Raw genomic sequence first — 15,000 nt, forward strand, 5'->3', positions numbered from 1 at the left:
TAATCATTCCTCCTCTCCCCTGTAACTATTCCCCAGGTCGTTGTCTAATCATTCCTCCTCTCCCCTGTAACTATTCCCCAGGTCGTTGTCTAATCATTCCTCCTCTCCCCTGTAACTATTCCCCAGGTCGTTGTCTAATCATTCCTCCTCTCCCCTGTAACTATTCCCCAGGTCGTTGTCTAATCATTCCTCCTCTCCCCTGTAACTATTCCCCAGGTCGTTGTCTAATCATTCCTCCTCTCCCCTGTAACTATTCCCCAGGTCGTTGTCTAATCATTCCTCCTCTCCCCTGTAACTATTCCCCAGGTCGTTGTCTAATCATTCCTCCTCTCCCCTGTAACTGTTCCCCAGGTCGTTGTCTAATCATTCCTCCTCTCCCCTGTAACTATTCCCCAGGTCGTTGTCTAATCATTCCTCCTCTCCCCTGTAACTGTTCCCCAGGTCGTTGTCTAATCATTCCTCCTCTCCCCTGTAACTATTCCCCAGGTCGTTGTCTAATCATTCCTCCTCTCCCCTGTAACTATTCCCCAGGTCGTTGTCTAATCATTCCTCCTCTCCCCTGTAACTATTCCCCAGGTCGTTGTCTAATCATTCCTCCTCTCCCCTGTAACTATTCCCCAGGTCGTTGTCTAATCATTCCTCCTCTCCCCTGTAACTATTCCCCAGGTCGTTGTCTAATCATTCCTCCTCTCCCCTGTAACTATTCCCCAGGTCGTTGTCTAATCATTCCTCCTCTCCCCTGTAACTATTCCCCAGGTCGTTGTCTAATCATTCCTCCTCTCCCCTGTAACTATTCCCCAGGTCGTTGTCTAATCATTCCTCCTCTCCCCTGTAACTATTCCCCAGGTCGTTGTCTAATCATTCCTCCTCTCCCCTGTAACTATTCCCCAGGTCGTTGTCTAATCATTCCTCCTCTCCCCTGTAACTATTCCCCAGGTCGTTGTCTAATCATTCCTCATCTCCCCTGTAACTATTCCCCAGGTCGTTGTCTAATCATTCCTCCTCTCCCCTGTAACTATTCCCCAGGTCGTTGTCTAATCATTCCTCCTCTCCCCTGTAACTATTCCCCAGGTCGTTGTCTAATCATTCCTCCTCTCCCCTGTAACTATTCCCCAGGTCGTTGTCTAATCATTCCTCCTCTCCCCTGTAACTATTCCCCAGGTCGTTGTCTAATCATTCCTCCTCTCCCCTGTAACTATTCCCCAGGTCGTTGTCTAATCATTCCTCCTCTCCCCTGTAACTATTCCCCAGGTCGTTGTCTAATCATTCCTCCTCTCCCCTGTAACTATTCCCCAGGTCGTTGTCTAATCATTCCTCCTCTCCCCTGTAATTATTCCCCAGGTCGTTGTCTAATCATTCCTCCTCTCCCCTGTAACTATTCCCCAGGTCGTTGTCTAATCATTCCTCCTCTCCCCTGTAACTATTCCCCAGGTCGTTGTCTAAATATTCCTCCTCTCCCCTGTAACTATTCCCCAGGTCGTTGCTGTAAATGAGAACGTGTTCTCAGTCAACTTACCTAGTTAAATAAATAAGTCACATTGGATATAAAGGTCTCTGTTAACCAGCGCTCCTCTAGGGGGGCTACTGGATATAAAGGTCTCTGTTAACCAGCGCTCCTGGAGGGGGGCTACTGGATATAAAGGTCTCTGTTAACCAGCGCTCCTCTAGGGGGGGGCTACTGGATATAAAGGTCTCTGTTAACCAGCGCTCCTGGAGGGGGGGCTACTGGATATAAAGGTCTCTGTTTAACCAGCGCTCCTGGAGGGGGGGCTACTGGATATAAAGGTCTCTGTTAACCAGCGCTCCTGGAGGGGGGGCTACTGGATATAAAGGTCTCTGTTAACCAGCGCTCCTCTAGGGGGGGCTACTGGATATAAAGGTCTCTGTTAACCAGCACTCCTCTAGGGGGGGCTACTGGATATAAAGGTCTCTGTTAACCAGCGCTCCTCTAGGGGGGGCTACTGGATATAAAGGTCTCTGTTAACCAGCGCTCCTGGAGGGGGGGCTACTGGATATAAAGGTCTCTGTTAACCAGCGCTCCTCTAGGGGGGGCTACTGGATATAAAGGTCTCTGTTAACCAGCGCTCCTGGAGGGGGGGGCTACTGGATATAAAGGTCTCTGTTAACCAGCGCTCCTCTAGGGGGGGCTACTGGATATAAAGGTCTCTGTTAACCAGCGCTCCTGGAGGGGGGGCTACTGGATATAAAGGTCTCTGTTAACCAGCGCTCCTCTAGGGGGGGGCTACTGGATATAAAGGTCTCTGTTAACCAGCGCTCCTGGAGGGGGGGCTACTGGATATAAAGGTCTCTGTTAACCAGCGCTCCTGTAGGGGGGGCTACTGGATATAAAGGTCTCTGTTAACCAGCGCTCCTGGAGGGGGGCTACTGGATATAAAGGTCTCTGTTAACCAGCACTCCTGGAGGGGGGGCTACTGGATATAAAGGTCTCTGTTAACCAGCGCTCCTCTAGGGGGGGCTACTGGATATAAAGGTCTCTGTTAACCAGCGCTCCTCTAGTGGGGGCTACTGGATATAAAGGTCTCTGTTAACCAGCGCTCCTGGAGGGGGGGCTACTGGATATAAAGGTCTCTGTTAACCAGCGCTCCTCTAGGGGGGGCTACTGGATATAAAGGTCTCTGTTTAACCAGCGCTCCTGGAGGGGGGGCTACTGGATATAAAGGTCTCTGTTTAACCAGCGCTTCTGGAGGGGGGGCTACTGGATATAAAGGTCTCTGTTAACCAGCGCTCCTCTAGGGGGGGCTACTGGATATAAAGGTCTCTGTTAACCAGCGCTCCTGGAGGGGGGGCTACTGGATATAAAGGTCTCTGTTAACCAGCGCTCCTGGAGGGGGGGCTACTGGATATAAAGGTCTCTGTTAACCAGCGCTCCTGGAGGGGGGGCTACTGGATATAAAGGTCTCTGTTAACCAGCGCTCCTCTAGGGGGGGGCTACTGGATATAAAGGTCTCTGTTAACCAGCACTCCTGGAGGGGGGGCTACTGGATATAAAGGTCTCTGTTAACCAGCGCTCCTGGAGGGGGGGCTACTGGATATAAAGGTCTCTGTTAACCAGCGCTCCTGGAGGGGGGGCTACTGGATATAAAGGTCTCTGTTAACCAGCGCTCCTCTAGGGGGGGCTACTGGATATAAAGGTCTCTGTTAACCAGCGCTCCTGGAGGGGGGGCTACTGGATATAAAGGTCTCTGTTAACCAGCGCTCCTCTAGGGGGGGCTACTGGATATAAAGGTCTCTGCTAACCAGCGCTCCTGGAGGGGGGCCTGGAGGGGGGCTACTGCATGCCTTATTTTGCTCCCACCCTGTTGTAAGTCAAGTCATTGTGGGCGTGTCCTCACCAGGACCAGGAACAGTCGGGCTACTCATCGACCCGTACCAAGGCCCCGGGCGTCGTCGTGACCGGTCTCAAGCCCTCCACCGTGTACGTGTTCCACGTGCGCGCTCGCACCGCCGCAGGCTTCAGCGCTTACAGCAACATGGTTCACTTCTCCACCGGGGACGAGTGTGAGGACGCGCACGTGTGTGTGTGTGTTTCTGTGTGTGTGTGTGTGTGTTTCAGTGTGTACGTGTTTGTGTGTTACTCAGTGTGTGTGTGTGTATCTCAGTGTGTGTAGTTCTAAGTTGTGTGCTTGTCTCAGTGTGTGTATCTCAGTGTGTGTATCTCAGTGTGTGTATCTCAGTGTGTGCTTGTCTCAGTGTGTGTATCTCAGTGTGTGTATCTCAGTGTGTGTATCTCAGTGTGTGTATCTCAGTGTGTGCTTGTCTCAGTGTGTGTATCTCAGTGTGTGTATCTCAGTGTGTGCTTGTCTCAGTGTGTGTATCTCAGTGTGTGTATCTCAGTGTGTGTATCTCAGTGTGTGTATCTCAGTGTGTGTATCTCAGTGTGTGCTTGTCTCAGTGTATCTCAGTGTGTGTAGTACTAAGTTGTGTGCTTGTCTCAGTGTGTGTGTCTCAGTGTGTGTGTGTCTCAGTGTGTGTGTGTCTCAGTGTGTGTGTGTCTCAGTGTGTGCTTGTCTCAGTCTGTCTCAGTGTGTGTGTGTGTCTCAGTGTGTGTAGTACTAAGTTGTGCGCTTGTCTCAGTGTGTGCATCTCATTGTGTGTGTGTCTCAGTGTGTGTGTGTCTCAGTGTGTGTGTGTCTCAGTGTGTGCTTGTGTCAGTGTATCTCAGTGTGTGTATCTCAGTATGTGTGTGTCTCAGTGTGTGTGTGTCTCAGTGTGTGTGTGTCTCAGTGTGTGTGTGTCTCAGTGTGTGTGTATCTCAGTGTGTGTGTATCTCAGTGTGTGTATCTCAGTATGTGTGTGTCTCAGTGTGTGTTTCTCAGTGTGTATCTCAGTATGTGTGTGTCTCAGTGTGTGTGTCTCAGTGTGTGTCTCAGTGTGTGTGTATCTCAGTGTGTGTGTATCTCGGTGTGTGTAGTACTAAGTTGTGTGCTTGTCTCAGTGTGTCTCAGTGTGTGTATCTCAGTGTGTGTGTGTATCTCAGTGTGTGTAGTACTAAGTTGTGTGCTTGTCTCAGTGTGTCTCAGTGTGTGTATCTCAGTGTGTGTGTATCTCAGTGTGTGTGTATCTCAGTGTGTGTGTATCTCAGTGTGTGTAGTACTAAGTTGTGTGCTTGTCTCAGTGTGTCTCAGTGTGTCTCAGTGTGTGTGTATCTCAGTGTTTGTATCTCAGTGTGTGCAGTACTAAGTTGTGTGCTTGTCTCAGTGTGTCTCAGTGTGTGTGTGTCTCAGTGTGTGCTTGTCTCAGTGTGTGCAGTACTAAGTTGTATGCTTGTCTCAGTGTGTGTGTATCTCAGTGTGTGTCTCTCAGTGTGTGTGTCTCAGTGTGTGTGTGTCTCAGTGTGTGTGTGTCTCAGTGTGTGTGTATCTCAGTGTGTGTGTATCTCAGTGTGTGTGTATCTCAGTGTGTGCAGTACTAAGTTGTATGCTTGTCTCAGTGTGTGTGTATCTCAGTGTGTGTCTCTCAGTGTGTGTGTCTCAGTGTGTGTGTATCTCAGTGTGTGTGTATCTCAGTGTGTGCAGTACTAAGTTGTGTGCTTGTCTCAGTGTGTGTGTATCTCAGTGTGTGTAGTTCTAAGTTGTATGCTTGTCTCAGTGTATCTCAGTGTGTGTAGTACTAAGTTGTGTGCTTGTCTCTCTCTGCTCTGGCCCGTAACAGACTCAGGCATGGCAGCTGACCAGGGGCAGGTGCTCGTGGTTGTCACGGCAGCCGTGGGTGGGTTCTCCCTGCTCATCATCCTCACCCTCTTCTTCCTCATCACCGGACGGTAAGGGACATCCCCACTCCTTAGTAGTACACAACATACTTCTGAAGTAATACTTATGCCCCCCTCTCTCTCAATTCAGTGTGCCCTTAGGTTGCCTTGACAACATACTTCTGAAGTAATACTTATGCCCCCCTCCCTCTCAATTCAATGTGCCCTTAGGTTGCCTTGACAACATACTTCTGAAGTAATACTTATGCCCCTCTCTCTCTCTCAATTCAATGTACCCTTAGGTTGCCTTGACAACATACTTCTGAAGTAATACTTAATGCCCCTCTCTCTCTCTCTCAATTCAATGTACCCTTAGGTTGCCTTGACAACATACTTCTGAAGTAATACTTAATGTCCCCCTCTCTCTCAATTCAATTCAATTCAAGGGGCTGTAACCTTTCTGGTGCAGACGTTCTGCTAGCGACCTCGACAAAAACGTTATAATAATAGTACCGGTAAAGTTATAATAATAGAACCGGTAAAGTTATAATAATAGAACCGGTAAAGTTATAATAATAGAACCGGTAAAGTTATAATAATAGAACCGGTAAAGTTATAATAATAGAACCGGTAAAGTTATAATAATAGTACCGGTAAAGTTATAATAATAGTACCGGTAAAGTTATAATAATACTACCGGTAAAGTTATAATAATAGAACCGGTAAAGTTATAATAATAGTACCGGTAAAGTTATAATAATAGAACCGGTAAAGTTATAATAATAGTACCGGTAAAGTTATAATAATAGAACCGGTAAAGTTATAATAATAGTACCGGTAAAGTTATAATAATAGAACCGGTAAAGTTATAATAATAGAACCGGTAAAGTTATAATAATAGTACCGGTAAAGTTATAATAATAGAACCGGTAAAGTTATAATAATAGAACCGGTAAAGTTATAATAATAGAACCGGTTATAATAATAGTACCGGTAAAGTTATAATAATAGAACCGGTAAAGTTATAATAATAGTACCGGTAAAGTTATAATAATAGTACCGGTAAAGTTATAATAATAGAACCGGTAAAGTTATAATAATAGAACCGGTAAAGTTATAATAATAGAACCGGTTATAATAATAGTACCGGTAAAGTTATAATAATAGTACCGGTAAAGTTATAATAATAGAACCGGTTATAATAATAGAACCGGTAAAGTTATAATAATAGAACCGGTTATAATAATAGTACCGGTAAAGTTATAATAATAGTACCGGTAAAGTTATAATAATAGTACCGGTAAAGTTATAATAATAGTACCGGTAAAGTTATAATAATAGAACCGGTAAAGTTATAATAATAGTACCGGTAAAGTTATAATAATAGTACCGGTAAAGTTATAATAATAGAACCGGTAAAGTTATAATAATAGTAGCGGTAAAGTTATAATAATACTACCGGTAAAGTTATAATAATAGAACCGGTTATAATAATAGAACCGGTAAAGTTATAATAATAGTACCGGTAAAGTTATAATAATAGAACCGGTAAAGTTATAATAATAGAACCGGTAAAGTTATAATAATAGTACCGGTAAAGTTATAATAATAGTACCGGTAAAGTTATAATAATAGAACCGGTAAAGTTATAATAATAGTACCGGTAAAGTTATAATAATAGTACCGGTTATAATAATACTACCGTTAAAGTTATAATAATAGTACCGGTAAAGTTATAATAATAGTACCGGTAAAGTTATAATAATAGAACCGGTTATAATAATACTACCGGTAAAGTTATAATAATAGAACCGGTAAAGTTATAATAATAGAACCGGTAAAGTTATAATAATAGTACCGGTAAAGTTATAATAATAGTACCGGTAAAGTTATAATAATAGTACCGGTAAAGTTATAATAATAGTACCGGTAAAGTTATAATAATAGAACCGGTAAAGTTATAATAATACTACCGGTAAAGTTATAATAACACTACCGGTAAAGTTATAATAATACTACCGCTAAAGTTATAATAATAGAACCGGTAAAGTTCTAATAATACTACCGGTAAAGTTATAATAATAGAACCGGTAAAGTTATAATAATGGTACCGGTAAAGTTATAATAATAGTACCGGTAAAGTTATAATAATAGTACTGGTAAAGTTATAATAATAGTACCGGTAAAGTTATAATAATAGTACCGGTAAAGTTATAATAATAGTACCGGTAAAGTTATAATAATAGAACCGGTAAAGTTATAATAATAGTAGCGGTAAAGTTATAATAATAGTACCGGTAAAGTTATAATAATAGTACTGGTAAAGTTATAATAATAGTACCGGTAAAGTTATAATAATAGTAGCGGTAAAGTTCGTCGAAACATGTCAAACGATGTTTATAGTTAATCCTCACGTTGTCAATTATCTAGATAATCGATAATATTTCAACCGGACAACAGCGTATTCAATAGAAGGGAAACAACAAAGGGCCACGCCCGCAAACCAGCTCTGCATTCTTCCTCAGTCCACTGACAAAAAGGGTCTCATTCTTCTTCATTTTTTCAGAAAACGAGCCTTAAACCATGTCTAGAGACTGTTGACCTCTAGTGGAAGCCCTAGGAACTGCAATCTGGGTCCCAACCCATTAGACACGGTACAGGCATTCAATTGAAAATACCCCACATCAAAGAAATCCCACTTCCTGGATGGATTTTCTTCAGGTTTTATTATTTTATTATATTATTTTAACAGTTTTGGAAATTTTAGAGTGTTTTCTATCCAAATCTACCAATTATATGCATATCTTAGCTTCTGGGCCTGAGTAACATGCAGTTTACTTTGGGCACGCTTCTCATCCAGACGTCGAAATACTGCCCTCTACCCAAGAGGCCATAAGAAGATTTATTGGCATGGGAAACATATGTTATTAACATTGCCAAAGCAAGTGAAATAGATTATATACAAAATTGAAATAAACAATAAAAAATGAACAGTAAACATTACACTCACAGAAGTTCCACAAGAATAAAGACTTTTCAAATGTCATATTATGTATATATATATATACAGTGTTGTAATGATGTGCAAATAGTTAATGTACAAAAGGGAAAATAAATCAACATAAATATGGGTTGTATTTACAATGGTGTTTGTTCTTCACTGGTTGCACCTTTTCTCGTGGCAACAGGTCACAAATCTTGCTGCTGTGATTTCACACTGTGGTATTTCACCCAGTAGATATGGGAGTTTATCAAAATTGGATTTGTTTTCAAATTCTTTGTGGATCTGTGTAATCTGAGGGAAATATGGTGTCTCTAATATGGTCATACATTGGGCAGGAGGTTAGGGAGTGCAGCTCAGTTTCCACCTCATTTTGTGGGCAGTGTGCACATAGCCTGTCTTCTCTTGAGAGCCATGTCTGCCTACGGCGGCCTTTCTCAATAGCAAGGCTATGCTCACTAAGTCTGTACATAGTCAAAGCTTTCCTTAAGTTTGGGTCGGTCACAGTGGTCAGGTATTCTGCCAATCTCTGTTTAGGGCCAAATATCATTCTAGTTTGCTCAGTTTTTTTTGTTAATTCTTTCCAATTTGTCTACTAATTATCTTTTTGTTTTCTCGTGATTTGGTTGGTGTCTGATTGTGTTGCTGTCCTGGGGCTCTGTAGGGTGTGTTTGTGTATGTGAACAGAGCCCCAGGACTCACTCTCTCCCTCTCCCTCGCCATCTCTCTTCTCTCCCCTCTCTCTTCAACATTCCTCTTTCTATCCCTTTCCCTCCCTCTCCCACTTCCTCCCCCTCTCTCTCCTCTCCTCTCCTCTCTTCCCGCTCCTCCCCTCTCTCCCCCACCACTCCTCTCCCTCTCTCTCTCTCTCTCTCTCTCTCTCTCTCTCTCTCTCTCTCTCTCTCTCTCTCCCTCCCCCTCCTCTCTCATTATTCCTGAGTGTGATTCAGTTCAAATCGGTTCAACCAGGCAGGTTTTAATGGACCCCCCCACATCCGCCAAACTGTCCTTCTCATTTTCCCATTGGCTGGGACACTTTTATGCCTAATTACCCTGCATGCAATCCAGCTGCTGGCTGCTGGCTGTCTGGTTGTGTCCTCTCATTGGTTACTCCCCTGTCTGTCTGTAGCTACTACTGACTGACAGAGAGTGTATGAACTCTGACAGGAGGCTCAGATTGGGACTGGGCTACGACAGAGGATGAGTCCCAAATGGGACACTGACGGGAGGCTCAGATTGGGACTGGGCTACGACAGAGGATGAGTCCCAAATGGGACGCTGACGGGAGGCTCAGATTGGGACTGGGCTACGACAGAGGATGAGTCCCAAATGGGACGCTGACGGGAGGCTCAGATTGGGACTGGGCTACGACAGAGGATGAGTCCCAAATGAACACCAATAGTGCACTACTTTTGGTTTCAGCCCATATGTTGTGGTGGACAACTCCACTGTACTCCCTGCATCCTGGTCCACTTCCTGCCCGACGAGATGTTCAGTCATTGCATTGCATCAACCAATGGTTGCATGCCACATCATCAACTGTGCAGTCAGGCATCAGAGCAGTTAATCTATCCAGGTGTTGTGAGATCTGACACGTGTCTGTAATGTAGCCAGACAGGAACCTCAAACTGATGTGTGTCTGTAATGTAGCCAGACAGGAACCTCTACCTGACATGTGTCTGTAATGTAGCCAGACAGGAACCTCTACATGTCTGTAATGTAGCCAGACAGGAACCTCTACCTGTCTGTAATGTAGCCAGACAGGACACTCTACCTGTCTGTAATGTAGCCAGACAGGAACCTCTACCTGTCTGTAATATAGTCAGACAGGAACCTATATCTGACATGTGTCTGTAATGTAGCCAGACAGGAACCTCTACCTGACATGTGTCTGTAATGTAGCCAGACAGGCACCTTTACCTGACGTGTAGCCAGACAGGAACCTCTACCTGATGTGTAGCCAGACAGGAACCTCTACCTGACATGTGTCTATAATGTAGCCAGACAGGAACCTCTACCTGACATGTGTCTGTAATGTAGCCAGACAGGAACCTCTACCTGACATGTGTCTGTAATGTAGCCAGACAGGAACATCTACCTGACATGTGTCTGTAATGTAGCCAGACAGGAACCTCTACCTGTCTGTAATGTAGCCAGACAGGAACCTCTATCTGTCTGTAATGTAGCCAGACAGGAACCTCTACCTGTCTGTAATGTAGCCAGACAGGAACCTCTACCTGACATGTGTCTGTAATGTAGCCAGACAGGAACCTCTACCTGACATGTGTCTGTAATGTAGCCAGACAGGAACCTCTACCTGACATGTGTCTGTAATGTAGCCAGACAGGAACCTCTACCTGACATGTGTCTGTAATGTAGCCAGACAGGAACCTTTACCTGACGTGTAGCTAGACAGGAACCTCTACCTGATGTGTAGCCAGACAGGAACCTCTACCTGACATGTGTCTATAATGTAGCCAGACAGGAACCTCTACCTGACATGTGTCTGTAATGTAGCCAGACAGGAACCTCTACCTGACATGTGTCTGTAATGTAGCCAGACAGGAACCTCTACCTGACATGTGTCTGTAATGTAGCCAGACAGGAACCTCTACCTGACATGTGTCTGTAATGTAGCCAGACAGGAACCTTTACCTGACGTGTAGCCAGACAGGAACCTCTACCTGATGTGCAGCCAGACAGGAACCTCTACCTGACACGTTTCTGTAATGTAGCGAGACAGGAACCTCTACCTGACATGTGTCTGTAATGTAGCCAGACAGGAACCTCTACCTGTCTGTAATGTAGCCAGACAGGAACCTCTATCTGTCTGTAATGTAGCCAGACAGGAACCTCTACCTGTCTGTAATGTAGCCAGACAGGAACCTCTACCTGTCTGTAATGTAGCCAGACAGGAACCTCTACCTGACATGTGTCTGTAATGTAGCCAGACAGGAACCTCTACCTGACATGTGTCTGTAATGTAGCCAGACAGGAACCTCTACCTGACATGTGTCTGTAATGTAGCCAGACAGGAACCTCTACCTGACAGGTGTCTGTAATGTAGCCAGACAGGAACCTTTACCTGACGTGTAGCTAGACAGGAACCTCTACCTGATGTGTAGCCAGACAGGAACCTCTACCTGACATGTGTCTATAATGTAGCCAGACAGGAACCTCTACCTGACATGTGTCTGTAATGTAGCCAGACAGGAACCTCTACCTGACATGTGTCTGTAATGTAGCCAGACAGGAACCTCTACCTGACATGTGTCTGTAATGTAGCCAGACAGGAACCTCTACCTGACATGTGTCTGTAATGTAGCCAGACAGGAACCTTTACCTGACGTGTAGCCAGACAGGAACCTCTACCTGATGTGCAGCCAGACAGGAACCTCTACCTGACACGTTTCTGTAATGTAGCCAGACAGGAACCTCTACCTGACATGTGTCTGTAATGTAGCCAGACAGGAACCTCTACCTGTCTGTAATGTAGCCAGACAGGAACCTCTATCTGTCTGTAATGTAGCCAGACAGGAACCTCTACCTGTCTGTAATGTAGCCAGACAGGAACCTCTACCTGACACGTTTCTGTAATGTAGCCAGACAGGAACCTCTACCTGTCTGTAATGTAGCCAGACAGGAACCTCTACCTGTCTGTAATGTAGCCAGACAGGAACCTCTACCTGTCTGTAATGTAGCCAGACAGGAACCTCTACCTGTCTGTAATGTAGCCAGACAGGAACCTCTACCTGTCTGTAATGTAGCCAGACAGGAACCTGACATCGTCCGCTGTGTGTCTCTCTCCTGGTCCAGGTGTCAGGTGTTCATCAAGGCTAAGATGCAGTCAGACGATAAGAGGAGGGCTCACTTTCAGAACGTGCTTCCTTTCCCTGGTATCAAGACGTATGTGGATCCTGACACATATGAAGACCCAACGCAGGCTGTCCACGAGTTCACCAAGGAGATAGATCCTTCTAGAATACGCATCGAGAGGGTGATAGGAGCAGGTACCGAGACACACACACACACACACACACACACACACACACACACACACACACACACACAGAGAGACACACACACACACACACACACACACACACACACAAATGCAAGCAGACATGCACACAGTAGTTATATAGGATGGTGTGTATAGACAGTAGTTGTATAGGATGATTTGTATAGACTGTAGTTATATTAGATGGTGTGTATAGACAGTGGACAGCAGGTACCCTAGTGGTTAGAGTGTAGGGGAGGCAGGTAGCCTAGTGGTTAGAGTGTTGAGCCAGTAACCGAAAGGTTGCAAGATCGAATCCCCGAGCCGACAAGGTTAAATTCTGTCATTCTGCGCCTGAACAAGGCAGTTAACCCACCGTTTCTAGACCAGTTAACCCACTGTTCCTAGACCAGTTAACCCACTGTTCCTAGACCAGTTAACCCACTGTTCCTAGACCAGTTAACCCACTGTTCCTAGACCAGTTAACCCACTGTTCCTAGGCCAGTTAACCAACTGTTCCTAGACCAGTTAACCCACTAGACCAGTTAACCCACTGTTCCTAGACCAGTTAACTCACTGTTCCTAGACCAGTTAACCCACTGTTCCTAGACCAGTTAACCCACTGTTCCTAGGCCAGTTAACCAACTGTTCCTAGACCAGTTAACCCACTAGACCAGTTAACCCACTGTTCCTAGACCAGTTAACCCACTGTTCCTAGACCAGTTAACCCACTAGACCAGTTAACCCACTGTTCCTAGACCAGTTAACTCACTGTTCGCAGTAGTGAGGGTTTCCCCCAGCAGTAGAATGTTATTGAGGGTTTCCCCAGCAGTAGAATGTTATTGAGGGTTTCCCCCAGCAGTAGAATGTTATTGAGGGTTTCCCCCAGCAGTAGAATGTTATTGAGGGTTTCCCCCAGCAGTAGAATGTTATTGAGGGTCTCCCTCAGCAGTAGAATGTTATTGAGGGTTTCCCCCAGCAGTAGAATGTTATTGAGGGTTATCCCCAGCAGTGAGGGTTTCCCCCAGCAGTATAATGTTATTGAGGGTTTCCCCCAGCAGTAGAATGTTATTGAGGGTTTCCCCAGCAGTAGAATGTTATTGAGGGTTTCCCCCAGCAGTAGAATGTTATTGAGGGTTTCCCCCAGCAGTAGAATGTTATTGAGGGTTTCCCCAGCAGTAGAATGTTATTGAGGGTTTCCCCCAGCAGTAGAATGTTATTGAGGGTTTCCCTCAGCAGTAGAATGTTATTGAGGGTTTCCCTCAGCAGTAGAATGTTATTGAGGGTTTCCCTCAGCAGTAGAATGTTATTGAGGGTTTTCCCCAGCAGTAGAATGTTATTGAGGGTCTCCCTCAGCAGTAGAATGTTATTGAGGGTCTCCCCCAGCAGTGAGGGTTTCCCCCAGCAGTAGAATGTTATTGAGGGTCTCCCTCAGCAGTAGAATGTTATTGAGGGTTTCCCCCAGCAGTAGAATGTTATTGAGGCTTTTCTCCAGCAGTAGAATGTTATTGAGGGTCTCCCCCAGCAGTAGAATGTTATTGAGGGTTATCCCCAGCAGTAGAATGTTATTGGGGGTTTCCCTCAGCAGTAGAATGTTATTGAGGGTTATCCCCAGCAGTAGAATGTTATTGGGGGTTTCCCTCAGCAGTAGAATGTTAGTGAGGGTTTCCTCCAGCAGTAGAATGTTATTGAGGGTCTCCCCCAGCAGTAGAATGTTATTGAGGGTTTTCCCCAGCAGTAGTTTTGTTATTGAGGGTTTCCCCCAGCAGTGAGGGTCTCCCCCAGCAGTAGAATGTTATTGAGGGTTTCCCCCAGCAGTAGAATGTTATTGAGGGTCTCCCCCAGCAGTAGAATGTTATTGAGGGTTATCCCCAGCAGTAGAATGTTATTGAGGGTTTCCCCCAGCAGTAGAATGTTATTGAGGGTCTCCCCCAGCAGTAGAATGTTATTGAGGGTTATCCCCAGCAGTAGAATGTTATTGGGGGTCTCCCCCAGCAGTAGAATGTTATTGGGGGTTTCCCTCAGCAGTAGAATGTTATTGAGGGTTTCCCCCAGCAGTAGAATGTTATTGAGGGTCTCCCCCAGCAGTAGAATGTTATTGGGGGTTTCCTTCAGCAGTGGAATGTTATTGAGGGTTTCCCCCAGCAGTAGAATGTTATTGAGGGTTTTTCCCCAGCAGTAGAATGTTATTGAGGGTTTCCCCCAGCAGTGAGGGTCTCCCCCAGCAGTAGAATGTTATTGAGGGTCTCCCCCAGCAGTAGAATGTTATTGAGGGTCTCCCACAGCAGTAGAATGTTATTTAGGGTTTCCCCCAGCAGTAGAATGTTATTGAGGGTCTCCCCCAGCAGTAGAATGTTATTGAGGGTTTTCCCCAGTGGTAGAATGTTATTGAGGGTTTCCCCCAGCAGTGAGGGTCTCCCCCAGCAGTAGAATGTTATTGAGGGTTTCCCCCAGCAGTATAATGTTATTGAGGGTCTCCCCCAGCAGTAGAATGTTATTGAGGGTTTCCCCCAGCAGTAGAATGTTATTGAGGGTCTCCCCCAGCAGTAGAATGTTATTGAGGGTTTCCCCCAGCAGTAGAATGTTATTGAGGGTCTCCCCCAGCAGTAGAATGTTATTGAGGGTCTCCCTCAGCAGTAGAATGTTATTGAGGGTTTCCCCCAGCAGTAGAATGTTATTGAGGGTTTCCCCCAGCAGTAGAATGTTATTGAGGGTCTCCCTCAGCAGTAGAATGTTATTGAGGGTTTCCCCAGCAGTAGAATGTTATTGAGGGTTTCCCTCAGCAGTAGA

General features: G+C 45.3%; 1 protein-coding gene across 1 annotated transcript in view; it reads left to right on the plus strand.

The window, feature by feature from the left end:
• LOC139396650 (ephrin type-A receptor 6-like) overlaps positions 1-15,000 on the plus strand; it is a gene marked incomplete at its 5' end in the record, with an annotated part of 47,082 nt that overhangs the window by 18,005 nt on the left and 14,077 nt on the right. Inside the window, 3 exons of the mRNA XM_071143583.1 lie at positions 3,357-3,519; positions 5,173-5,281; positions 12,027-12,220. Of these exons, the coding sequence (XP_070999684.1) occupies positions 3,357-3,519; positions 5,173-5,281; positions 12,027-12,220 (466 nt within the window). The remainder of the gene's footprint in view (positions 1-3,356; positions 3,520-5,172; positions 5,282-12,026; positions 12,221-15,000) is intronic.

Source organism: Oncorhynchus clarkii, unplaced genomic scaffold, assembly GCF_045791955.1.
Source record: "Oncorhynchus clarkii lewisi isolate Uvic-CL-2024 unplaced genomic scaffold, UVic_Ocla_1.0 unplaced_contig_12676_pilon_pilon, whole genome shotgun sequence".
Classification (NCBI taxonomy): domain Eukaryota; kingdom Metazoa; phylum Chordata; class Actinopteri; order Salmoniformes; family Salmonidae; genus Oncorhynchus; species Oncorhynchus clarkii.